Source organism: Mangifera indica, chromosome 20, assembly GCF_011075055.1.
Source record: "Mangifera indica cultivar Alphonso chromosome 20, CATAS_Mindica_2.1, whole genome shotgun sequence".
Lineage (NCBI taxonomy): Eukaryota > Viridiplantae > Streptophyta > Magnoliopsida > Sapindales > Anacardiaceae > Mangifera > Mangifera indica.
The window spans coordinates 7,839,079-7,866,909 of NC_058156.1; the positions used below are offsets into that span (position 1 = coordinate 7,839,079).

A 27,831-nucleotide genomic window follows, 5' to 3' on the forward strand; every position below is an offset into this window, starting at 1 on the left:
TCGTAAACCTCAATATGATCTTCCTAGCATTGCTCAACGAATGAACAAGTATGTTCATTTGTTATGCACCACATCAAAAGAGCCTAGTTTCAAGAGGAAAATGATCACAAAAACGTTTGCACCATATGAAAAAGTTTCTCACACTCAACAACTACAAAGGTGATGAACCAACCATCAGATGAACCTAAATCTTCCTTAGGTATTAGTTAAAAGCATTTTAAAGTACTAGACAACATGTCAAGCTCTAGGACAACATCTATTCCCAAGATTTATAAACCTAGCAATGCTTCAGTCTCGCTAATAATAGGATAAACGACCAAGTTTACCCACCCTAAGATCATTGATGGACAACCACTCGAAGGCCTATCGAAGCTCTCTAAAAAAGGTGGTTAATTATGTCTCAATGCTTATTCCTCAATTAGCAAGACAAACTCACCTCCTTTCTAATCTCATTTATTAATCAATGTCTAAAGCTACCTTATTATAAGCGAGGTATATTATATATTTCATAACTATTTTACTTTTATAAAATGTAGATTTAAATTGTACTAACCAAGGTATAATCTTATTAATCAAAGTGTGATATTGTCAAACCTTGTGGTTAAAATCACACCTCTCTCGTCAACAACACTGCCAAAACTTGATATCCTTATCAGCACAATCACTTCAACACATTGATGAATAGCCAAGGAAATAGATAAAAAAATTGCACCAAAAAAGATACACACATTGACAAACAATCAAGGAAAATAGATTTAAAAAAAATTACACCAAAAAAGATGAATGGAAGAAGATAAAAAAGGGAGAATGAAAACGCGATGGAAAAAGAAGGGAAGAAAATTTGGCCCACCGGCCAACCAATTATTTTAAAAAATTTAAAGATAATTTTTATTCTTTGAAAATTTGGGATTTTCCCAAATGTTAGGGCATGAAATAACAATTTACTTCATGTGTTAAATGGATGGAAAAACTAATGAGCAATTGCATCCAAAATTATCCAATAATTAAACCGATCTCATTTTTTAACTAAAAATAAAATAAAAAATCAATTATTAAAAAAATCAGTTTAAATACCAATTCAATAATATAGAAAAACCGATTTTTTGATTCTATTGTTAATTTATTTAATTTTCAAAACCGATTAATTGAATCAAACTAATTTTTGAAAAATTAAATAATAAATTAATAAGATATTAAACATTTTAAAAATTAAAAAAATAATAAAATAAGATAATTATTTAAAATTCATTCCAAAATTAGTTAACTAAAAATTTGATTCGATTAATTGATATTTTCAGCTATGTTTAAAATCAATTTGGTTTCAATTCATGATTTTTTTTAAAATTAAAAATTCGATTCGATTCAAAAAATTAACAAACTGATTCAATTACCTGGATTTAAAGACCTCTACTAATGGGGCCCGTACATGGGATCTATACAATTTCTCATAATACGTCTCTTAAATCCGCCTATTTAATCAAATCAAAACAGCTATAGATGCAAAGAGAAGCATTAGATTAAAGGGCCTAGAAATCAGGTACTAAGTAATTTTTTATACACTGAAAAACCTGACCTAAAGTCACATTAACAGTAAATGGGAGTTTATTCGGCAATCAGCACATACAACAGGAAAACAAATCATTTACACTAAAAGCATCCAACCTGCCTGAATCACAAATTCACATTATGCAACACCTGTCTTTCGATTTTGCCTCAGCCCTTGAAGATGAAGGCAAGGAATTTCTGCCACCGGTTCTCGGAACCTGCAATATGAAATTTTCTTATTCCTTGGAACATCATGTTTTGCTACAATACAATGGAAATACATGCAAGCAACTGTCTTTGTCAGACTGTAGAACTGAAATTCCTACCCAAAGGCCCTATAAGAATTAAATGTTTGATTTATCATCCGCGATATTCCAAACAAACAAGCAGAAAATCCAAAAGCATACACTCAAAATAATGAGTGGGATGCCAGAAATCAATCATAACGATTAAAATTTAAATTTCTTCAAAAGGAATTACTCCAATGCAGTTGTCAAGCAAGCACAACCCACCAGAAAGAGTAAGGCAATTTGATGCTGCCTTGTAGTTACTACCGCCAAAGTACCCTAATAAATACTAATGTTTAGGAATAGTCACTACATTTCTAAATGCTTTTACTAATTATCACATCTAGGCAAAAGATCTGTCTAAGTCAGCCAGCTAAACCCATATATAGACACTCAATATCTGCTCAGCCATGCAAATAATTCACATTTAATACAGAGTTATTCTAGAACATCAAAGCAGGATGAAGTAGATACCTGGGGACCTGTTATCAGTCTTGAACTGCCACTAGTAGGTTGTGGTCGTGAATTAGATCGTTGTGGCTGTTGCTCAAACTCCTGCTGTTGCAGAGCTATTGCCAGTTGTAGATCCGAACTGCCACAATGGTACATGTCATTTCAATACAAATCTAAAGTCCAAAGGGACCATGTCAAGGCACAGGATTACTCACTTATGAAAACATAAATGATAGATATATGTACTAAATTGTGAAAGATATTCTTTTGTAAACTTTTGGGGGTACATTTTTATTTCCTCAACCATATTTTCAAATAATCATAATTTAAATTTAATTGAATACCAAGAATTAGTGTACACAAGTGGAGGTCCTAAAGGATTAGATAATTGAAAGCAAGATTAAAGTTATTTTTGAATAAAAAGCTTAACCCAAAACAAAGTTCAAGCCACCCAAGAGAATGAAAAATGAAGTCAAAACTCTTAAAAGTTAGTAAAGTCTAAAAGTAAAAAATGAAGAGGTTACAAATCCCATGGAAGCCCTTCTATACTATTCGTAACACTAATTAGGATCTACTTCTTATAGGAATCTGAAAAAGGTTAGGATAATTACTTCATATCCAATCCTGCTTGTGCTGCAGTATCAATGCTGGCAAGATAGTCCTGAGACATGAAAAATAAAATAGTTTAATAAATTCATTGATGAATTAATGACAAGTCATTATTGCATAATTTACGTCAAAAAGAGATACATACAGTGGTACTAGCCACAGCACCATGCTCATCCCATGGATCATTTGCCTGACTTTCCACTTTAAATTCCTTGAAATTACTGGTCATAAACAGTGTATCTCCATTGACCTGAAAGTATATGGAGTTTAATAATTACAAATAGATGCACAGAGTTCCACTTCTAGTGTGTGTGTGTGTATATATATATATATATATATTTATTTATTTATATTTGTGATGTCGTAACATTTAAAAGGATCCTCCAAACAAGAGCACAGCAGAATACATCTAATGGCTATCGTGTTACCCTTTTTTTTCTTTTTAATAAAATAAAAAAAAAGTGAAAAGGCTGCTCACCAACTGATAGCTAGCAATAAGACCAGTTCCTATGCCAATAATCACTAATTTAAATCTATTTATCTGATTGAAATTATAAAAGATGTCAAATCTATTCAAAATGTACAAATTAGCCCAGAGCTCCAACCTCAGCTCTCTCTGTATTTTATTTCTCTTCCTTCGCTTTTCCTTTTTATCCCTATTGTGAGAGTTTAGCAAGAATGCAAATGGAACACATATTATTGCTGCTATTCTTTCCAATCAAATATGCTTAGATTTGCAACCCGTACCACAAGACTGTAATCCAGCTTGAGGGTCAATTAATGTGGTTGAGAACAAAAAAAGCACTTATGCTGAATATGACAAGTACTAGAGTGAGAACAACCAACACAGTTTTGTTGGAATGAAAATAAAAATTCAAGAGGTGCAAGATAGCTATCTTCTCAATTTTGAAACCCATAAGACTATATTGGCCCTTCAATAAATTTTTCATCTTTGGCACTCTTCTTCTTCACATCTCATCTATCAAAGTAATCAACTTATTTCAAACTTTTGTATTCAAATTATCAACATTGCATGAATCATACAGAATAGAAAATATGACTCTACCATATTGGATGAAAGACCTTTTTAAATTTAAAAGTATTTGATTTATTCAGAAAACTCCAAACAGTTATATAATAACAATAAAAAGAAAGAGCATACTTTCAAAGCAGTGAAAAATAAGAAAAGAAGGGAGACAAATTAGAATGGAGGGAGGGAGAAAACTTTCCTAGAAGTGTAAATGACGAGAGAAAAGAACAGTTATTTGATTTAATATCTGATGTGTGAAATTCAATTTTGGCAGTGTTCAAGGTTGACAAGAACTTGGAAACTGCTTTCAGTTTGCCACCAGCTTTTCAAACATTATATTTAAAACAAATTTAAAAAATTATATATCTTATACCCAAGAAATAAGAAGTAAAGTAAGAACCTAAATATATCAAACATGTCTCGTGTCTGGTCAAGAATTTTCAGAATGTTAAGATGTCTTAAGGAAAGAACACGTTATATATACACACAAACAAACATATTATATATGTACACAAGTAACACAGCTTCCCTTTCAACATCATTGAATTGAAATTACTAAATGGATAATGATATCATAAATTAAACCAAAAAATAGAAGTCTCACCCACACATACAACAATGCTCAAACCAGATTCCCAAAATTTACACAAAATACTGACTTCTCTTTCAGGCCTTAAGAAAATCCAATTTTCCAGAATCACATTCACACTTTCTTCATACAAGGACAAGCAGTAGCTTCTTTTTCAAAGCTGCCCGCAAAAATTCAATGCAGGGAGTATCAAACGCTTTATGCACTGTATATTACTTTAATACTGGGAAAACATATTTAAAGGAAATGATGAGTAAAGATTCCATGTAAAAAATTATCTGTAGTCAAATGATTTATGTTTACTTCTTCATGAAAATCTCCATTTATGGAGATTCAGATTTCATAAGGATTTCGATTAAAAAAATTCATTTTGATTTTTACATTGTTTAGGCATATTGTTTTTAATCTTTTTGGTGAAGACAGATGATTTCATTCAAAAATTTGATAAATGTATCAGAAAATAAGTTCGATAGTGAATGTATTTTCTAAATTAGTGTTATCTCAAACTGTATTTTTTTTAAATAGGAAACACTGAGTATATTGAAAACAAAAACAAAATTTTACAATAGAGGACGATGTGTCCACTGCAAGAGTGATACATCTTTACAAAAGTAATCTGTAATCTGTGCAATATGTACAACCAAAGAGAGAAAGATAGAAACAATAGTCCACAAACAAGTAGAACACATCATCTCAAACTGTCACATTAGAGTTGCTGTAAGGAAACATTACAAATTCATTTTTCAAAATGGAAACTCTAATAAATAAATAATAAAAATTAAAATTTGTAATGTCTAATTTTCATAAAAAGCCTATGCATAGCATGTAAGTGTAAAATTTAAAGAGGCAATCCCTTTCTTTATGTTTCACTATGACAGAAAACTTTCACAATAATTAAAATGAAAAGATGTACAACACATCATCTCAAACTGTCATATAAGAGTTGCTGTAAGGAAACATTATGAATTCATTTTTCAAAATGGAAACTTTCATAAATAAACACTAAAGATAGAAATTTGTAATATCTAACTTTCATAAAAGGAATATGTATAGGTAGCATGTAAGCTTAAAATTTAAAGAGGCAATCCCTTTCCTGATTATTCATGATGACAGAAAACTGTCACAATAATCAAAATGAAAAGATGTGCAACATTTAAAATGAATCTTGACTTGACAAATAACAACCAATAGAAAGAATTAAGCTAATTATTATAATTTTCTTTTTTGCAGTGAAATTTAACTTGATTAAAATATAAGTCAACATACATTTGCACTTCAATCATGATTGCTAATACAACTGAAAATTAACAATAAATAAGAATAACGAAATACATATCATTTACTAAAATAAAATTAAAATTCCATAAATTTGTACTAAATTATTACCAAAACATATCATATAAAATTACATAACAAATGTTATACATATAAAAAACAATGTTTTTGCTTTATAATGGTTGGCCAATTTTGTGAGAAGAATGATAAGTGTTTATAATGAAAGTATTACATAACCTGTTTACGTAAACCATAAATATCATGGAAGTATCACATAATGTGTTTATGTAAAATATAATTTTTTTTCTAAAAGTTATATACTGTGCAGGAACTATAAATGAAATTTGAATATATCAAAGTGTAAGAAAAAGAAGTATTTACTTTGTATAAATTCCAATAATCCGAACTTTGATAAGAATCAGTATCAAACCATAACTTGGGATCTTATTCAATGAAAAGACTCTGAAGAAGATTGTTGAATAGAGGTTTACCTCATTTAGTTTCTCCCACACCAAATCAGGCTGATTGATGTAACCCTGGTCTGTTGCTAAAAGATATAGCTCACGATCATACTACAAACAGAATGAGATTTGGTAAATCCTTTAGATCGAACAAGTTTACTAAATGATGTGTATGTGTATGCGCATATTTGATCAAACAAGATCACACAGTGAATTCAGAAGAAACCATATTCCAGCTCCTAACTACCTTAAACATGGTGCTGAAGTGATTGTTACGGAAGAAAACACAAAGTTCTCTTTCTTTAAGACCATCTTGTAAGCAAAAGAGGCTGCAAAAAATAAATAACCACAATTACACAAAGGACCTCCTCCTACAGCAGAATAAATTATTAGACTTGACAGTATATTAAGTATTCTATAACCAAATAGTGAATGGGCATACCCATAAATGGTCAATTGACTGGCACTGTTCTTCAAAAAGTTCTTGATAAGTTCCCCTGAGCGAATTATGATCAGAGAAAAGGAGTTAAAGAGCAATTTCAAGAAGCAAAATATGAACACAAAGAAAATATACATAAACTACACTGTTTTGGCAAAAGCGAATCAACCCATAACCTACCTTGTTGCGGAGTAATTACATCCTTAGACCTTCCAGCATCTAATGCGCTTTTGTCTGCTTCCTCTGCAAGAATCACCTCGCCTTCATACACAGGCTCCCGGTTTCCATATGAGGCAGTTCCTGAATCTAATATGCATTCCTCTCCTTCATATATGGGTTCACTATCAGCAACACTTGAAGTAAACGTTTCAGGAAAATCCACATGCTGTATTCTGCCACTAGATGAATCTGAGTCAGCATTAGGAACAGACTGGCATGATACTTCTGCCATGCTACACCCACTAAGATTATCAGCGGGTTCATGGACATCAGTTGTAGGAGCGGATAGACTATCAACTTTTGCATTCCGGTGAGAAACATCTCCATGTGTCTGCCCCATAGATGCAGCATCTTTTCCACCCGAATGCAAATCTGCTTCTTCAACATAGAATAATGTTTCAACAATACTCTTCTCAACCAAATCATTACAGAGGATATGATCTACGGACTTTATTTCAGATGACTGCTCAAGTTTAACACCCCCATCATTCTTGAAGGCTGAAAATACTTCACCACCTAAAATACTCCCAGAAGATGAAAGGTTATTATTACCGTCATTGCTCAAGGCAGTGATATTATCTGATATGGAAGCTTCCGGCTGATGTAAACTTTGATTTTTCACACCAATGTGCCCCTCTAATGTATGTACAATATCTGATGTACTTTCCCCTGAATTAACAGACATAGTCACTCCACTAACAATTGGTGCATGAGAATCACCCAATGAACTTGGCTTTTCAGTTTCTGACAACTTCAAGACTCTCCATAGCTCTTCTTGTTCTTCAAGATCCCCTTTTCTTACTGTCGGCTGATCAAGGGCAGAACGTGGAGAATCATCGAAAGATTTGGTTTTTGAAAGGCATGGAGAAGGAACACCCAGAGTTGCAGTTGTTGCAGCAGCAAAATCAATACAATCTTCTTCAAAATTATTTTTACTTTCACCCACCATGGTTTCCAGTGCTACAAGCTCCCCCATCAGAGAATTGTAGGACTTGGACCCGATTGCATTAGTTGTATCATAATCCTGGTAAATGTGCAGAAGATAAACCAGTTAGCCACACCAAGGGTATGCATGGTATAGTTATTAATATTAAAATAGGACATACCAACCACAATATAACAAAAGATTCAGTTCCAATAAAGAAACAAAACCCCACCAGCATACAAATAAATCAATCAAGCACCACTGGAGAAAAAAGCTAATTGTTATAGCCTACACTGTTACACTTGATTGAAACTGAGCAAAAAATGGTAGAACTCAACTCATATTTGATAAATTGGCATGCCAGACACTTTAAGCCACCTGTCTCATGATTTTCCACCTCTAGCATCCATATTTTGAGTCAAAAAAGAATAACCTTCCTTTCCTCAAAACCATGTTAATTATGCAGGTGCTAAAGACTTTTATAAAGAACTTATCTTGATATCACTTTCATTAATTCTTCTACATGTAAAAAGACATATGATAGCAGTAAGAATGTACAATTAATTATGCCAGAATTCAAAGAGGCATACCAATTATTGAATTTTGAGAGTTGTTACATCCACCAGCCTATGCCCATATCAATGTAATAGAGCATATACATTATGAAAAACTGGTGAAACCATGTAAAGAAACAACACAAGGACTGTCCCAAAGTAAGCTGAGGAGCCTTCTCAATGCTAATCAGGGTTACACATTTGAAATAGTATTAGGTGCTCAAACCTCCAAGAAGACGAACAGATCATACTGATACTACAGAAATTATTGGGATAAATATATGTGGCCTATAAATAGCATACCTGGGGATCAACTATCCAACCATGATATAGGGGAATGTCAAGTAGATCAAATATGGCACACTCCCGTGTGAATTCAAAATCATCTATCCTGTAAAATATGATGCTGTTTCAATAAAAATTAAGAGGAATAGAAATGATAACTAAAAATGAGAGACGGAGGTCTAACCTCCTAAACTTTATATTTACATCAATCCCAGTTGCAAGGCGTGGAAGTAAATCAATAGCATCTGAAATATTCTGCTGTTGATTTTCAACATACCCTGCATCTTTAGTCTGCATCTGAAAGAGGTGTCAATACTAAGTAAAACCAGCAAAGACTTCTAAAAGTAACTAATATATCAAATTATTACATTGACATTACTGTTAGATTCAAGCAGCCGGTTAGCCACCAGCGCAAGCAATTTCTCCTGTGATACTTCGCCTGTATCTGGACTTAGTTTCAGATCATTCTTTAAAAGAAGAACGTTACCTATTGCAAGCCAGAAGGTTGACAACTCAACGTTATGGATACAAACAGAACAAAATTCCCACAAGATAATACATATAACCGTTATTTAACTTAAATGCAATATTCTTTCACTTTCTTATAACAGCAGCACCAACAAGAGCAACAAGTTAGTAATCATATTTTAATATCACCCAAATGTCTCATTATTAAATCAGTAACTAGAAAAACTAATAATCAAGTTAAAATAAAACTGCAGAAATGAACAATGAAGAAATTTGAAACCCCTAGAAAAACGTCAGACTGATGAGACAACCACCTAAAGGATTAACAAAAAAGGAAGACACTCTATCCTAAAAATAAATATAGAAATACAGTTAAACAAAAGCAAAATTAAGTAAACTTTCTTGAGAATCTAAACAACAATAACAACTAGAAACAAAGAAACAAGAGAATAGTTAAAATGGAGAATATCAGGTTGCTAAAATGTGAATTCCAACCGTCTCTGAAATTGAATGGAAAGTAGAATTATAAAACCTTCCAAATTTATCATGCACTGAAAAGAACATACTTGACATTCTTGGCAACCAAGTACAATTTTTCAACATCAAATTAAGTAAAATACTTCAGATTCAATTCCTCAATTCTCTCAAAAGCTAAATTTGGGAATAATAAACGTTCAATTAAAAATAGAGCATGTATAAATAGAGTGTCGGAAAACCTGAAACTCAAAAAAAAATTCAAACTCAATTTCTTAGCCAAAAAAAAAAAAACCCCTAGATGAGAGAAAAAATAATAATAAAGACAAAACCACTATAAAATCCAAATCTCATTTTCATTACAAGATTTAGACTCCATTATGCATAATAAACTTTTTGCTTCACAACAATAAAGTCTTCCCTTTCTAGGTCCCAACCAACATTAACCCTGGATCTCAAAAGCTCAAGCAATTTTGCAGTCCTAAAAGTTTTTTTTTTTTTTTTTGCAATAACCATATAGGCAGCATAAAATCAAATACTACATAATCATGAGTGGTGGGGACATAAAAAATAAAATAAACAAAATGTAAAACAATAACAAGACCCTGCACAGAAAAAGTGATAGAGAATAGAATCTTCATCTACATATAAAATCAAATATACATTAAGGAATCAAGAAGCAACCAATTATCACCTCTCAGCAGAACAATTCCTAATAACAATAGAATAATGAACAATCTAATGAATTATAAAAGGCAAGAAATGAAAAAATCTTCACTCAATCTGTGCCTACAGATTTGACTTATTTGTATGAAATTTTAACATTCTCAATAAGGAAAAAAACATCTTTTGCAGTTTTGCTTCAGAGAAACTTCAATTTTTTCTCCTAGACAGCTTGCACATCAAACAATATTTTAGAGTTAATCACAAGAAAAAGTGGGATGCTATCACCTCTAGTTTCCGGACCCTATCACACCAATTTCCAACTGGAAACAAAATAGAAAAAACCTTTACTACTTGCTTGGAACCTTAAGTAAACACTGAAGACTACAAATTATACAAAATGAAACAACCATCTCCAACCGATAACAATGTTTTCCATCATAGTTTCAGAAAAAGTGGATGATAATATTTAAGAAAATTAACAGGCGACGGAGAGGAGTTAAAAAACTCCAGCAACATAAAAAATTAACCAAACAGCATCGTTCAATTTGAAAAATTAATAAAAAAAACAACTCTACACTCATTTGCCTCAACGTTACACTGAAAACCAATATCCAGCACTTCCGAAAATGAGAAACCTATAAGTTTTATTCAATTAACAAAAAATCATCCACACAGAACATCATGACACGTTGCTAATAATTATAGCTCGATTAAACGAATATAATAAACTAATCAGTCAAATCGAAATCATTCACAAATAGAAAACAAAGGTTCTTTCTCTGGATTCTCAAACAAATTAAGCACTTGAACTAAAACTTCCTATTTCATTTTAAGAAATTAAGTTGAATAAAAAGTGAAACCCTAGCAAGAAACAAGAGAAATTACAGATGGCGAGGAGAGGGCAAGGTCCATTATCGTTTTGGAGAATAATCGGCGTGGTTCGACCAAAGAACTGTATAGTCTTGGTTTTGTGCATGCACTCTTTCACCACTGTCTGTTGTTGCTGCGGTTCTTCGCTCGATTCAGCCATTACTTGTTTCTTCGGATTAAAAAAAAGGAAAAATTGAGAAAGAAAATGATGTTGCGATTTGATCACACCCAAAAGCTTCAAAACGACACCGGTTTTCTGAAGAGAGAGGGAGAACGAACAACTTTTTGAAGAAATTTAACCTCGATAAAGATAACAAACAAGAGACACTAGAGAGAGAAGTTAGTTTACGTTTAAGATTTAGGCAAAGAGAAGTTTGGAGACGTGGGCCGGCAAACGCTGTAGCATTTCCATTTATTTACTTGGAATTATATTTGATATTTTGATAAACGTAATATCAAATTAGGTGAATTATGGTAATTGAAGTATTATATTATATGATAATTTATTAATTTAAAAAATATCATAAATATTTTTAAAATTTTAAAATTTTTTTTATATATTTTTATTATATTATCAATTTTTTAAAAAAGTATATCAATTTATATCAATAATATATATTATATCATATGATATATTTATTTTATCGTATTAATTTTATATATTTTATAATATATATCATTTTATATAAATCATATTGTACCATAGGATATTGATAATAATAGAGTAATTCACATTTTAGGTTAAAGGTAGGTTGTAAAACAATTTTTTAACATTAATTGATATAAATAATATTTTTTAATTCAAAATTAAATATAAATAATTTTGTTAAATTATTGTATAATTCAAAATTGACAAAAATAAAAATAAATCTTTTGGATACTTAAATTATATAAAATCTTCTTATTTTCATTTTACTTCACTTTTAGTTCATCTTTTCTTTCCAAAGATAGAGATTTTTTTGTCATATAATCATATTATTATGAGTAAACAAATTTTTTAAAATATTAAGGATATATTTTTTAAGGGGTTATTGAAATTTTAAAAAAGGTTTGGAGGCTTTCAAACATTGTTTAAATATCAATCTATCACCTAATAGTTTAAAAATTGATATTTATATTTTAAAATAGAATGTAACAAATTATAAATATAATTATTATATTATAATTATTAAGATTATATAGTAATTTCAAAAATATTTCAAAGATTATTTTATTAGTTTTTAAACTTTTTTAAAGTTAAATTGTTATATTCAAAATGTTTAAGATATAGAGAAAGTTGACGTTTTTGTTTTTCTTTTAAATTAATGAATAGTAAAATAATTATTTTAACTTTATCCCGATAGTTTTTTTAAATAAAGTTTTATTTTTTTGTGAGAAAACATTAATTGTATCAATTAAGAGACGGAAATGTGTCTCTCGACCAAACTTTAGATGGAAAAATATTATTTACTTTTTATTTTTTATCGATGAATTGAATACATCTTCTAGTTGAATAAATGTATACAAGATTGATTGATATGATATAATTTTAAGTTAAATATAATATATTGTTAATGAAAGAAATATATTTATATTATAATATTTGAAAATGATAAATAAGAAAAATTAAAAGAAAAACCAAAATACAAACATATAAATTTAAAGTTGTAAGTGTAAACTTTAATTCGAAATAATAATTTAATATGAACATACATAAAATATAGAATATCGAATCCCTATATCAAATTGAATATAGAATTAATAATTATTTAAGTCATATCTCTGAAACCAAAGATCTTTAGAAATTGCCTAAAACTTGAAAATATGTTATGATAGATCTTTCACTCTATAAACCTCCTTGTGAAGGCTTTAAATAAATAAACGCATCAAAAAATTAGGTTTTAGAGTGGGGACCTAGCTTATTTAAAAGAAATTATCTAGACTTTTCCATTGAAGGTCTAATAACTGAAGACTCATACTAAACTGTCCACCCAAACTGATAATTTTTAGGTGTATTGGACATATCTTTATTGATTACTCAAGTCTATCTGTAAACTGACATTAGACTATCTAATTATCCAATTTTATAAAAAACAAAATATAATTAATGTTAGCCCATATAAGAAATTTCTGGCATTCTCTCACTTGGCAATATTAATTATTTTTGTCTTACTTTAAAAAAAAAAGAGGAAAACAATTTTGAATCTCGAGTAATCAACAATTTTAACTTTAAGTGGTCATTATTTTATAAAATGAAATAGTTCAAAGATAAATTACATTATAATAAATAATCTAGTTGATATGATCATCAATAATAAACCAAGACATTACTTATATATTATATTGACACAAGATCATGGTCGATTACAATTATTAATAATTAAATCAATGCGGATCAAGTCTAGAAGTGTGGCAAAATAGCACCCAACAAGGTGATCATAAGCAGTGTTATATCTATGTCAGTCCTCTTTATGATTTTTCTCTAATTTTAATGTTTCAGATCTCTTTGCTTTCAATAAAATATGTATGCTTCAATTTTACTCAAGACTAATGAAATATACTCATACAACTGTCATTTTCAAGGGAAACTTTATCTTGAGACACATGTTATACCTTAATCGTATACATACACATATATCCATACACAGATAAATATATATAATCAAACATCCATATAATAAGTTTTGCAAAACTCATAATTATAATAAACATTCAATGAAATAATGTCATAAAGCCAAACAGAAAATAACCAGAAATTACTTTAAGACTCCCACTAACCTAAGACATTAAAAGATTCTAACACACTCATATTCATCACATGACCTTTAAAAACAATGGGTTTGAGTCTTTTGGTTAGGGGATCAGCCAACATTGCATCAGTATTAATATGCTCCGCCATGATGTCTCATTTCTTTACAAGGTCTTGACTGTAAGATATTTTAGCTCTATACGCTTTGACTTGCTATTGACTTTATCGTTTTTGCAAAAGAACATAGTTGCATAATTATCATAGTAGATCATAAGCAGTTTAGAAATGGAGTCAACCACTCGAAGTTCAAAAATATAATTCTTCAACCATATGGCATAGTTAGATGCCCCATATCAAGCAATAAACTCTACATACATGGTTGAAGATGCTACTAATATTTGTTTGACACTTTTCTAGAATATGGCCCAACCTGCAAGCATGAAGATGTATTCTGAAGTGGATTTGAAGTCATCAAGACATCCACTGAAGTTTGAAATCTTTAGGTCTTTGCAAATATCTCATAATTTTCTTTGTTGTTACCTAATGATCAAAACTAAGATCAGCAACATATCAACCAAAAACATTCACAACAAAAGCTATGTTAGGGCTCGTGCACACTTAGGCATACATCAAAATCTCAATCACATTAGCATGTGGTTTATCTTTCGTTTTCAATATCATTTTGAAGACACTGCTTGTTACTATACCTATATCTTTTTATATAAGTACATCGCCAACTTTACAATTTTGCATATAAAATCTTTTAAGAACATGCTCAATATATGTCTTTTAAGATAAGTTGAGCAAACCACAATTTCTATCTTGATGGATTTTAATGCCAAGAACAAAAGAAACTTCCTCAAGATCTTTCATGTCAAAGGCTTTAGACAAAAATTGCTTAGTCTCATAAAACATACTACCATCATTGCTCGCAAGCAAAATGTCATCAACATAGAGTACCAAAAAAATAAACATGCTCCCACTGATCTTCATATACATACACTGATCAAATTTATTTTTAGTGAAGTCATGTGAGGTCATAACCTTATCAAACTTAAGATACCATTGTCAAAAGGCTTGTTTTAAACCATAGATAGACTTTTTAAGTCTATATACCATATGTTGTTTCCTACCAACCACAAAACCATCTGGTTGTTTCATATACACCTCTTCATCAAAATTCCCATTTAGAAAAGTTGTCTTTACATCTATCTGATGAACCTCCAAATTATAATATATTACTAAAGCCATTATGATTTTCAATGAAATCTTTGAAGATATAGGTGAAAATGTCTCATTGAAGTCAATCCCTTCTTTCTGAGTAAACCCTTTTGTAACTAATCTTGCGTTGAATTTGTCTATCTTTCCTTTAGGATCTCTTTTAGTTTTAAAGATCCATTTACAACCAATAGACTTGAAACCTTCAGGTAGCTCTACAAGATCCCAAATTTTATTTTCTTTCATGGATTGCATCTCATCTTCCATAACCTTCATCCATATGTCTACACTTGAGTTTTTAATTACTTTAGGGAATGAAACTGGATCAGTCATATCTCTAATATCATAATCATTTTCAACCAAATAAACATAGATGTCTGAAATAACAGCCCTATTTTGTCTTATTAATCTCCTAAAGGATACCTTAGCTACAAGATTTTGAGTTATATTTTTAAGAATTTCAGTTTATGGTATAGGGTTTCTTAAGCTTTAGTTATTTGTCTTCACACAAAATAATTTATTCCAAAAGGAAAAGGCAGAGGGAATGTTACAACTTTTTCATGATCCTTGATAAGGCAACCAACAATGGCAGGAATTTCAGTGGATACTGAAGCATCATAAGCGTCAAGTTCAAGGAACTTAGTAGTTTGAGACTCGATTATCCTTATGCCACGAGAAGGACAGTAAAACCTATATTCCTGAAGAAGCAAGAATCAAGCTTTTTCTTAGTATATAAAAACTAACCTAAGTAGGGTAGCCCCAAACTCGAAAATGGTTAAGGCTAGGCTTTTTACCAGTTCATAACTCAAAAGGTGTTTTGGGAACTGACTTACTGGGAACTTTATTCAGAATATATAAGGTTGTTTTGATTGACTCTCCCCAAAGGTATTTAGGCAAATTAGTCCTAATCATCATGCTCCTTACCATATCTATAAGTTTGCAGTTATGCCTTTCTGCCATACCATTTTGATCAAGACTCTCAAGCATAGTTTATTAAGCAACAATACCACATTCTTGTAAGTTCTTAGTGAACTGACCTATATGTTGACCTGAATCTCCATGTCTTCCATAGTATTCACCCCCTTGATCAAATCTTACAACCTTAATAACTTTCTCCAATTGTTTTCAATTCTGAAGACTTTAAATTTCTCCAAAGCACCTGATTTTTCTTTAATCACATAGAGAAAACCATAACGAAAAAAGTCATCAATAAAAGTGATAAAATATTGACAACCACAAATTATAGTAGACTAAAGCCCACTAATATCAGTGTGAATTACTTCTAATAAATCCAAATTACGAGTTGCCCAATTTTTTTTAGTCTTAGTTAATTTTCCCCTAATGCAATCAACACAAGCTTCTAGATTCTCAGAATTTAATGAAAGAATAATATTGTCTTTTATCAATCTTTCAATCCCCTCTTTAGAGATATGCTCAAGCCTTTTATGCCACAATAAAAAGGATTTTTCATCAAGCAAAGATCTTTTTCCCATATTATTTTCAACATTAATAGAGACAAGAGTATTGATTGGGGCTAGACACACACAATATAATCTATTATCTATAACACATTTACTAATAACTTTAGAATTTGAAGATAATGCAATTGAAGATTTTTCAAATTTAAAACAAACCACACTTATCTAAAGTTGAAACTGAAATCAAATTTCTTCTAAATAAAGGTACATAGAATGTATTATTTAAAACTAGCTCAAAACCACTTTTCAACCTAAGACAAATAACTCATATATATTCAACTTCAACTTCTACATGGTTTCCAACTCTAAGTGTCTTCTCAATCTCACTTGGTCTCTTTTTTCTTTTGAACCCTTCTCTTTTCTAACCAAGACATATATTTTATGCAATTCTTCTTCATATGGCCTTTTTTTCTTGCAAAAGAAGCACTTACTAGGATTTTTCTCCTCTGTCACATTTGTATTTTTCTGACTTTGACCATGTCTTTTATTTCAATCATTTTTAAGAGCAATAGGATTAAACTTGTCTTTCTTATACCTTTTCTTATCATGATCATCTTTAGAATGAGAGACAAAAAGAACCACATCAGTCTTTTCCTTCTAGATTTTACACTCCTTAGCAACACATTTAGTAATCACGCTATCCAAGCTCCAAGTTCCTTTTATAGTATTATAAACTGTCTTGAGTTGGGAAAAGGTTTGAGGTAAGATAGCTAGAGCATGATGAATAATAAACTCATCAGATAAGGAGATTTTATGATTCTTGAGTTTGTCCTGGATGTGAACAAACTTCAATAGATAGTCCCTAAGACTCCCAGATTTTGTGTATCTCATACTAACCAACTCAGTAACAAGAGATGAAGTTTCAACATTGTTGGAGATTTGAAATTGTTTTCCTACAACAATGAAGAACTCTTTGGGAGTCTCATCAACTGGCAACCCATTGAGAAGATATTCAACTATAGTCTTTTTCATAGCCATCAAGCATAAATGATTTGACCTCTCCTACTTAGCAAATAAATCTTTTTCTTCAATGGTACTCATATCAATAATATCAGTTGGTTTATCTTGAACAAGTGTCATATCCCAATCACCCATAGTCATAGCAAACTCAATATCTTGCTTCCATTGCTTGTAATTGCTTTCAGTCAAGACCTCAACAGTAGCATTGTTATTGTTCACATAAATGAAGACTAAAAAAAGATAATGCAACAAATTAAAACATAAGCAACAATTAATTAAAGTAGCTTTAAAAAATAAACAATGAAACTTGATAAGCTACACCTTATAAAGATTCCTCAAGCATCATCATCAACTCACCTTTAGGCAGAAAAAATGGCATGCAATAAAGGTCCCAAACACAAGGTTATATATATACACTTTATGAGGACCTTTAGAACATATGATGTTCAAAAATAATATTATCTTTAGGCAGATATATTTTCTAAATCACAATTCATCCTTTTCTTGATAGAGTAACAACTTTATAAGGATATTTAGAATATATGATATTCGAAAATAATATCACCTTTGGGTAGATATATTTCTAGATCATAGTTCATCCTCCAATTTATGAGATTGATTTATTTCTATAATTAACCTTATGTTTCCTTTATATTTATTACAGACAATAACCACCTTTGGGCAGGAAATTATATACATTAAAATTACTAAATATATCATTCCTAAAGGGAATATTTTGTAAGCCTTAAAATGTGTCGCTTTGGCGATCGATATTCTGAGAACTAACAAATTATTCCTTGATACAAAATTATGTTGCTCTAATTTAAGATTTCATGAGAACTAATACCTTATGATCTCTGACAATCTTTTTTTGAGTTTGTTACATCAAATTTTGTAAACAATAATTGAAAATTTTTATCCAAAATATTTGAATTTTAATAATTTTAAGCCTTAATAGAATAAAACACGCCAACATAGTAAGCAAATAATATTTCACGCGCCACCACAATCTAGGTAAAATTTTCACATGCCTCCACACACCACCAGAATGACAGACGTGTTGTCACATGCCTAAACACACTGCCACGTGCTTTTACATGCTTGGACACCCTCTCATGCATGTTCATGTGCTTGGACGCACCCTCACACACATTCACGCGCTTAGTACACCGTCATGGCACATAGAGTCACGCGTTAAACACCCGATTGGCTTGGTCTAGGTTTGGCCTAATAGTTGTTTGGGTCAAATGACTCGATTTGACCAAATTTGGTCAAACGGGTTATTTGACCCTGTAGCTTGGGTAATCGAGTTAGGAAAACTTGATTCTAACTAGTAACTTGGAGAAAACCCTAGTCGTCAATTTTTATGGTCCTATCGCCTGATTTCGCCACGATCGATCACTAAAAGCTCCCCAAAGATATCATATCACTTTTCCGGTGTCATGGACAACATCGACGACATTGTTTGGCTATGATTGCACCATAGTAATCAAGATCAAAACTAGAAAATTTGACATGGGTAATGGTCGTCGGCAACGCTCTAGTCACAGAGAAAGATCACCGTGGTTGTCATGGCTCACACTGACAGCAAATTCGATGGCGTCACCGCCGACATGTACTATTACAAATTTTAGTGTTTGTTTATACATGCATATTTTAATCAAAATAATAATAATAATTAAACAAAATGATAATAATCATAATAAACCCTAAATTGAATTTAAAAACAACCCTAATTTCAATTCTTATAAAATCCAAATTCTATATCTGTGTTGATTGGCTCTGATACCACATGTAAACTTTAATTCAAAATAATAATTTAATATGAACATGTATAGAATATGGAATATTGAATCCCTATATCAAATTGAATATGGAATTAATAATTAGAGATATAGAAAAACTTGTTTAAGTCATATCTTTGAAACCAAAGATCTTGAGAAACCTCTTGAAACTTGAAAATATGTTATAACAGGTCTTCCACTCTAGAAATCTCTCTATGACTGTTTTGAATGGGTAAGCGTATCAATAAATTAGGTTTTAGAGTGGGGACCTATCCTATTTATAAGAAATTTTCTAGATCTTACCATTAAAAGTCTAATAACCGAAGGCTTGTACTAAACTGTCCACCCAGACCAATAACTTTTAAGTGTATTGAATATATTTTTATTGATCACTCAAACCTATCTGTAAACTGGTATTGAACTATCTAATTATCTGGTTTTATAAAAAACAAATTATAATTAATATTAGCCCATATAGGAAATTTCTAACCGTAAGTGTTTGGGACAAAATAAATAAAAGGCTAAATGACTTTTTCCCATCCAACGTTTATTACAATCCTAAAGTGGTATCATCTAATTATTGAAGACTCAAACACTCATTTGTGAATAAATAAAATTAATGGTATCAGTTAAGTTTCAGGAATAAAATCATCATTTGATATTAAAAATAATAAAATATTATCTATTTCTCTCTTAAGTTAAGAAAACTAATAATTTTCTTCAAGATTAAAACTTTGAAATATTACAATTTCCCTTTATTTGATGACAAAGATGAGAAGAAGACATTAGAAATTGAAATGAAAGGGGAGGAAGAGAGAATTGACCGGTGACAGTGCCAGAAAAATGGGAGAGAGAAAATAAAAAATACAACATTTTAAAGTTTAATTTTAGAAAAAAATTATTAATTTTTTAAATTTAAAAAAATAAATAATATTAACTGATAATATTAATTTAAAAATATTTACTTTCTTAATAATTAAGAGATACTATTGTGAGGATGCAATAACTTTGGTGGAAGAAGCCCTTTTGGGCCTAAATAAAAGTCTTGATTTATTAACCTGATAGAAGAACTCGCCCAAACCCCGCCCGTCCCGGTCCAAACTCCGGATCCCGACCTTAATTAAACAACTATTTTTCTTTCCTTTCAAAATAATAATAATAATAAAGAAAAAAAAATTATCACCACATTTATATTTTTATTACAGGATCGGTCGAACAAGCATAATTTATAAATAAAGAGAAGCCTCTGCTTCCAGGCTTCCAGTAGATCCAATCTTTGAGCTCAAATCTCCACACTCGCAATCCTCTCCACCATGGGCTACCCAGCTAACGGCTCTGATAGCGCCAAGTCACTCAAGTTCTTGATCTATGGCCGCACTGGCTGGATCGGTGGTCTTCTCGGCAAGCTCTGTCAAGCTCAAGGCATCGACTTTGAATACGGCGCCGGTCGTCTCGAGAATCGCTCTTCACTCGAAGCCGACATAGCTGCCGTCAAGCCTACTCACGTCTTCAACGCCGCTGGCGTCACCGGTAGGCCTAATGTGGATTGGTGCGAATCGCATAAGGTCGAGACTATCCGAACTAATGTGGTCGGCACTCTTACGCTTGCTGACGTTTGCAGAGAGAGAGGTTTGGTTTTGTTTAATTATGCTACTGGTTGTATCTTCGAATACGATGCGGGTCACCCTCTGGGATCCGGAATCGGATTCAAGGAGGAAGATACTCCGAATTTTATCGGATCGTTTTACTCCAAGACCAAGGCCATGGTGAGCTCTAAATCTCAGATTATTAGTTTATAATTTTATCATATAATTGTAAATGCGTATTTATTATTAAGTGCCCATAGGATGTGTTAGATCTGATGATTTATTTTATGGGATCTACAATCTGGTTCATTGGGGAACTTGCATTACACTCCCGTTTTAGCTTTCCTGAATGATTTAATAACACGGTCCGCTTGCCATATTGAGCTTCATGGTATGGCATGTTTAACAGCTGAGGCTAGTGTCAAAATGTCTCTTCCTTTTACTTCTTGTTCAATCGGTATGACAATACTGGCTATCTCACTAATGCTTGCTATTCAATATTTTGCTCATTCAAATGAAATAGATATACAAGTTTACTTTTTGTTATTGTGAAGATCTTAGCTTTAGTATTTCAAAGTAAGATAGGCTTATCTTATTAAGGTAAAATTATGCTAAAGGTTTCAATTTGTACAGTGTAACTATCAATTCAAATTAGGTTTGTTCTGATTAGTTGTTTCCTGATATATGAAAGGTGGAGGATCTGCTGAAGAATTATGAGAATGTGTGTACGTTGCGAGTGAGGATGCCTATTTCATCTGATTTATTAAATCCCCGCAACTTTATCACAAAGATCACTCGATATGATAAGGTAGTCAACATTCCAAACTCAATGACTATTTTGGATGAACTCCTCCCGATTTCCATTGAGATGGCAAAGAGAAACCTCACTGGGATTTGGAATTTTACAAATCCTGGAGTGGTTAGCCACAATGAGATCTTAGAGATGTATCGGGACTACATTGACCCTAAGTTCACTTGGAAAAATTTTACTCTAGAAGAGCAAGCAAAGGTGATTGTTGCCCCAAGGAGCAACAATGAGCTTGATGCCAACAAATTGAAGAAAGAATTTCCGGAACTCTTGCCCATTAAGGAGTCCCTCATCAAATATGTGTTCCAGCAAAATAAGAAGACTGCCTGAGCTTGAAAAATTTTTAGGTATGAATTTTTAAGTTTTTTTATTTATTGAATTTAGTGCCAGCAGGTTGATGTGATCTCAATGCTATATGGGCTCTTCTTCCCACATAACATACATGATTGCTCCCCTATTTGTATCTGAATGCTTTATTTACAAATAAAATTGTAGAAGTAATTTGTCAAGTCATAAATAAGCATCTGTAAGTTGATTGGTATTGGACTGCTCGAACTGCTGAGGATTCCACAATTCTGATCTTCACCTTTACCTAGCTGGTTCGCTTGATGTATTTTTACAAATTTGTGCTATTGCCTTCTGTTTGGACAGCCAAACTGGTAAAGAGAGATAGCAGGATACTCAGAGATTTGAAATTAAGAGATGTATAAGCTTTTGTGTTGATGTAATAGAATACTTGGTGTATTTTATATTCCCTGACAAGTTTACAATGTCTTTTCCTTTTCCATTTAATTCCATTTAATTGCAATCATTTTCATTACCATTTTAGTTGTTGCGGAATCTTTCTTCAAATGCTATGGCTTTACAAATAAGAAAGTAAGTTGCCCCTTAATCCATGCTCTCAGCAGTCGAATAGCTCTGGGTGGCATATTCTCACTATCCTGGTAATTGTTTTGTCATTGTCCATAGCTAGCAATTAGATACGTTAATGGGATTGATGATTCCATTGTTCTGTCATGTTTGTTACAAAAATTTCTTCTGATTGAAACTCAAAACTCAAAAGTCAAGACCAGAAAGAGATAAAACAACTAGAAAGTATATTTTTCAACAAGAGTTTAAAAAAAAAAACTAGAACGTAATTTTATTTTCCTATAGTAGAATTAGATCCTAATTTAGTAGTGATTATCGAGACATGCATAGTTATTTGACTGATAATGCATTTTTTCGTCTTTTCTTTACTTCATTCCAAAAGATAGTTTGAAGTTGAAATTATTCTAATTTATGATGCTTCAATTTACAGACTCTCTGTACTAATATATATATAAGATGCTTCAATCTAGATTGGACATGGCGGGAGGTGGCCTAGCCTATGCCCCCGTTTTTTACACAGCTTACAAGGACACAATTTGCAAAATTGTGCACCCTGCTAAAGCCTTGAGGCACGGTCTACAGCCAACCTGTTTAAAAATAATATAAAAATTAAGAAAAATATAATTTTGTGGGTTAACCTGTTAACGGCCTAGGACGACATGACCCAAGGTGTTCTAGGTTATGTTGCGGTCCTTGCCTTGTTAGCAGACTAATCCGATCCACTAGATTGGTGAACCTAGGCATGATTCGACCCTTGGTAAGAGGGGTAATGCCAAGGTCAGTCTAACATGGCCCACCGTTGTGCTTAATCTAGATACATTATAAGGTCTTATGTAACTAATTGAGGCTAGAATGCATGGCATCCTAGTGTACAAGGCCATAAAGTTTACTCTCCTCTTGGAATATGTTGGTGTGAAAGTTCACATGAAAAGTACATTGACCATGAAAATTTCTGAGCAGAAAAATATGAAAAGACTCGATAGAGTAAATGAAAGATGGTCAATTTTTATATGGGTCAACCAAAAAACTCAATAGCTTACATCCATGGTATTATTATTATATTAGTATTACAATATTATAGAGTAAGCAAGAGGCACTACAAATATTGTTTGTTGAACCTAATAATTGGATGTGTTATATGTAGTGTATTCTTCTATAAGCATGTATCATATCTTGTCCCTTTTCTCACCGTTTTAAATTTATTGCAGTGAAAGTTAGAGTTATTTAAATATAGGATAATGCAGTAATTAATAACTTGATATTTGTTGTAAATGTTTGGCAAATCATAAGCATATGTGATTACATATCTTTGTTTGTATTCCCACAATGTTGTGTGCACATATGTTGTTTATGTGATCGTATTTCTAAAATATGAATCTTATCCTCTAGATTTATGATAGTGTATGTTAGAGTAGGTGTTCTAGAGTCAATTGTCGGAGTTAGATTTATAATTTCATTCAAACAATGCATCATATTTTAATAATAATAATAATAATGGGCATTTCTTCATCGATCACTACATGTGCACATATGTAACTTTGATTAATGCCCATAAATTGTTTTGACAAATGGATCAATGTGTAGCTTAAATGTGATAACCCTATGAGCACATATGATAGCTAAACTAAAAATTTTTATAGTCTTAACATTATTTTGATCAATGACACATATAATGCAATAAAGATATCATCATGTCAAACGATCCAACTGAACGGTAACAATATATCTCACGTGTCAAGGTTATTTGTGTTAAACTAATGCAGCATATTGGTGCATATTGATTACAAGTTTATTAAACTGATTTATTAGAGGATTTTACATAGATGGTAACCTTAGTGTCTATAGAATAAATCATCTAATGGATGATGGTGAATGTGATGTTTTCTTGAGATCATCAAAGTATCTCATACACTAGTTGATCTAATTTGACACTAGTCTAACATAATCTTCTTGTTAGGGTCATTAATACGATAGTTGTTGGCTATATTGAAAAATGTATCAAAGCTATGATGGATCGACATAGAATTCATCACTCTAGGGTATGAGAGAAGATATCTTGTGATGTTGTTTAATGGGTAACTGCAATTAATTAATTAAATTTGTGGTTACTATAGGATTGGGTCAGTGCTCTATAAAGATGGCAATTTAAACCTGATTTTAGGAGCCCTAACCCTCCTCAACCCTAACGAAGATGAGATTCTCTAATAGAAATGGGAAAGGGGACTAGAATGGGGATAAAAAAAAATCCCCCTAATTAGGGACAGAGATATGTGTCTCATCTCTGCCTTACCCCTGTTCTTGTCCCTGTCCCTTTACATTAATATATTTACTTAAAGTACTAACATATTTTTATAGTTTTAGATTATTTATATTTTACAAATTTATTTAGATTTTTGTTATGTATATTAAAATGGTTAATATATTATATTTGTGGCATCTGAAATAGTGGGTTGATTTTAATTTTACTTAAATTTGTTATTTAATATATTTATATTGTGTTTAGAGGGTATAAAAAGGAGATTTTTTCTTGCGGGTACAAGGAGATGATTTTTCCCTACGGGGACAGGGAAGGGATAGGGAATGGATTTTTCTTCGTGAGGAGAGGACGAAGAATCATTTTCATTTCTGTAACGAGGACGAGCCAGCGACGAGGATTGATATCCCCTACGAGGATGGAGCTTAAGTTCCCTCCTTGGCCTCCTTTCGTTGTTATCCTTAGTGCTCCAGTTTAATAATATCCAGTTTAATAATAACCAGTCATTACTTGGGAAGTTGAATCATGAAGTTAAGGGTATATGAGCTAGACACTATTTTTTTACTTTAGCCTTAATGAAATATCGATATAATGAAAGTATTTGATTGCACAATAATTGTGTCATTGAAAGTTATAATTGAGTAAAGTTGATCATCCATTAATTGGTTGGTCATGATATTTTGTTAAAGAACACTCATGATACATAATTAAAGGGATGATTAATTGTAAATTAATCACAATATTATTCACTGTCAAATTAATAGAAAACTTATGAATTATATATTATAGGGGCTTTTCTGTTAAAACTAAGAAGGTTTGAGTGCATTACATATAAAGTGAATTTGTAAAACCCATAAGCGCATAACAAAGGTATTTTTGTCAGTTTATATTGAGTTGGGGTTATTGATAGTATGTACTTAAGAAAAAAATTTAAGTAAAAATATATCAAAATGAACTTATGAGTGGTCATGTATGAAGGTAAACACTTGGTCATAACATATTAGGTGGATGAATTAGATAACACCCCATGTTAGTTGAGTTTTAAATGGCAAATGATCATTCAATAAAGCAAACACCCATTCTAACAAGTATCTGATTCAAAATTCTATATAAACTAGCACGTATCACACAATCTAAATGGTATATGCATGATATTATACTCACATAAACATTACTCTTCACAATTCTAGCTTATAGAGGTGATTTTTAATGAAAAAAGAAGATGAATCTGGCATCAAACTTGATGGCAATACATCCAACTAAGTAGGAGGTTTAATTTTTATGGTGTTTAAGACTTATATGATGATATTTATTGATGTTCATACTCTATAATTGGAATATGTAGTCTATGATTGATTTATATTGGCCAAAACATGAGTATTATGAAGTATATATGGATTTTAGGAGTGATAAATGGCATGTATAATGGATTTGTATTGGATTTATAATAATATATTTATGATGAATGACTATGTTTTTGTTGAGGTTATGATATGTGATTTAGATTTCAATGTACATAGATTGTTAAATGATTGGAATATTGGATTGAAATGGTTTGGTGTGAAATTCACGTTACTGCTTCAAATGTGATGCAATGATCGTTCCAAGGATAAAAACGATCATACATTGATGAAATTAGGATTTCAATATGCAAATGAACAACCCTTCAAAGGACATATATAGTTGTTCCTGCCACATAGAAAAGGTTGCAAGTAAATTCCCATATTGAATAATAGTGTAATCGTTTCAAGTAGGAAATGACAAATTTTCCTTTAGGTCAACATACGATCATAAACATGAGGTTTAATGGACATTCATGACATAAGATGAATGTCTATTCAAGGACATGAATAGTCGTACATGATGACTTAGATATGAACGATCGTGAAGGATGAAACAGTTGATGTTCATTATAAAGAAGAAATGAATAACCATTCCCTTATGATGAGCAATTGTACATATGAAAGAAAGTCAATGAATGTCCTTAACAAATAAACAACCATTTGTAAGGCTATTCTAAGGGGGCGTTTGGTTTGGGTAATGTTTGATTACTAAAATAGAAAGATTACCTTGAAGATAGATTACTTAGAAGATTACTGGGTATAAATGATTACTATGTTTGATAAAATTTTATAGGTATAAATAATTATTGTGTTTGGTTAAAGGTAATAAAAGATTACTAATAAATTATTTTACTTAAATGTCCTTGAATATAATTATTTTTAAATATTTTTTATATTATTTGTCATATTAATTAAAAATAAATTTATTTTTATCTTAAAAAATTAATAAATAATAATTTTTCTATAATAAACTAAAGGTTACCTTAATAATCTTTAAATACCTAAGGTAAAGGTGATAATCAGATTACCACCTATATTACCTGTCACGTCAGCATTGGTAATAAAAGATTACTGTAATCTTTTATTACTGACAAACCAAACAAAGGAATAAAAGATAGATTACCAAGGTAATCTTACATACCCATAACCAAACGCACCCTAAAAGTTCTAAAAGGACATTAAGGATATGTAGGAGTATCATGTGATATGTAAAATGAATCTATGAGTTATGGTATGATCATGACATGAATTAGAAAAAGAATGAAAGCAATATGTGAACCAAAGTGAAATGTATAAGGGGTTTGAGTGCATGCACAATGATTTTTTTTTTTTTATGATAACATATCACGAGTTTTATGCATGAGACCATATTTTTGTGATGTGCATGTTTTCTTAGTTCCTAGAGTGTAGAGTCATGTTTGAAACCTGAGCTCATAATACACATGTAGGTTTAGAGTTTTTGTAGTATATATGTGTGACTCGATCCTGTAATACACATATGGGCCTAGGATACTCATATTACATATATGGGACATGTTCATATGTTTTACAAATTTCATGACCCCATATAAATATGATTTTTCTCAAGCAATATATTTATTGATGTGTTTTCATATTGCAAGAGAGACATGTATGAGATTCTTCCTACACATG

The 27,831-nt window shown here is 31.3% G+C and overlaps 2 protein-coding genes across 5 annotated transcripts; one reads left to right on the forward strand and one right to left on the reverse strand.

Moving 5' to 3' along the window:
* Positions 1 to 1,494: 1,494 nt before the first annotated feature.
* On the reverse strand, positions 1,495 to 11,604 carry LOC123204441 (ubiquitin carboxyl-terminal hydrolase MINDY-1). Of its 4 annotated transcripts, XM_044621094.1 has the most exons (13): positions 11,499 to 11,604; positions 11,165 to 11,405; positions 9,040 to 9,158; positions 8,856 to 8,968; positions 8,690 to 8,777; positions 6,869 to 7,931; positions 6,692 to 6,746; positions 6,497 to 6,578; positions 6,280 to 6,360; positions 3,040 to 3,144; positions 2,897 to 2,946; positions 2,307 to 2,424; positions 1,495 to 1,763 (listed from the first exon to the last, which is right to left on the reverse strand). In XM_044621094.1, the coding sequence occupies exons 2-13, from the start codon at positions 11,307 to 11,309 to the stop codon at positions 1,680 to 1,682; spliced, it is 2,103 nt and encodes a 700-aa protein (XP_044477029.1). In that variant the 5' UTR covers positions 11,310 to 11,405; positions 11,499 to 11,604; the 3' UTR covers positions 1,495 to 1,679. The 4 variants fall into 4 exon arrangements, with proteins under 4 accessions (XP_044477029.1, XP_044477030.1, XP_044477031.1 ...); XM_044621095.1 differs by lacking the exon at positions 11,499 to 11,604 and having other exon boundaries at positions 8,856 to 8,962; positions 11,165 to 11,492; XM_044621096.1 differs by lacking the exon at positions 11,499 to 11,604 and having other exon boundaries at positions 2,315 to 2,424; positions 11,165 to 11,492.
* An 8,904-nt stretch (positions 11,605 to 20,508) lies between these two features.
* LOC123204860 (bifunctional dTDP-4-dehydrorhamnose 3,5-epimerase/dTDP-4-dehydrorhamnose reductase) lies at positions 20,509 to 22,534 on the forward strand. Its single transcript, XM_044621665.1, has 2 exons — positions 20,509 to 21,083; positions 21,595 to 22,534. Exons 1-2 carry the CDS (start codon positions 20,631 to 20,633, stop codon positions 22,039 to 22,041), a joined length of 900 nt encoding a protein of 299 aa, XP_044477600.1. The 5' UTR covers positions 20,509 to 20,630; the 3' UTR covers positions 22,042 to 22,534.
* The last annotated feature ends 5,297 nt before the right edge of the window (positions 22,535 to 27,831 follow it).

Excerpts from the sequence above, each read along its gene's own strand:
- LOC123204441 (XM_044621094.1), bottom strand. The coding sequence starts at position 11,309 with ATGGCTGAATCGAGCGAAGAACCGCAGCAACAACAGACAGTGGTGAAA. Across the intron at positions 9,159-11,164 it reads TTGCCCTCTCCTCGCCATCT|GTAACGTTCTTCTTTTAAAG; the intron begins GTAATTTCTCTT and ends GGCTTGCAATAG. Across the intron at positions 1,764-2,306 it reads GACTGATAACAGGTCCCCAG|GTTCCGAGAACCGGTGGCAG; the intron begins GTATCTACTTCA and ends TTCATATTGCAG.
- LOC123204860 (XM_044621665.1), top strand. The coding sequence starts at position 20,631 with ATGGGCTACCCAGCTAACGGCTCTGATAGCGCCAAGTCACTCAAGTTC. Across the intron at positions 21,084-21,594 it reads ACTCCAAGACCAAGGCCATG|GTGGAGGATCTGCTGAAGAA; the intron begins GTGAGCTCTAAA and ends GATATATGAAAG.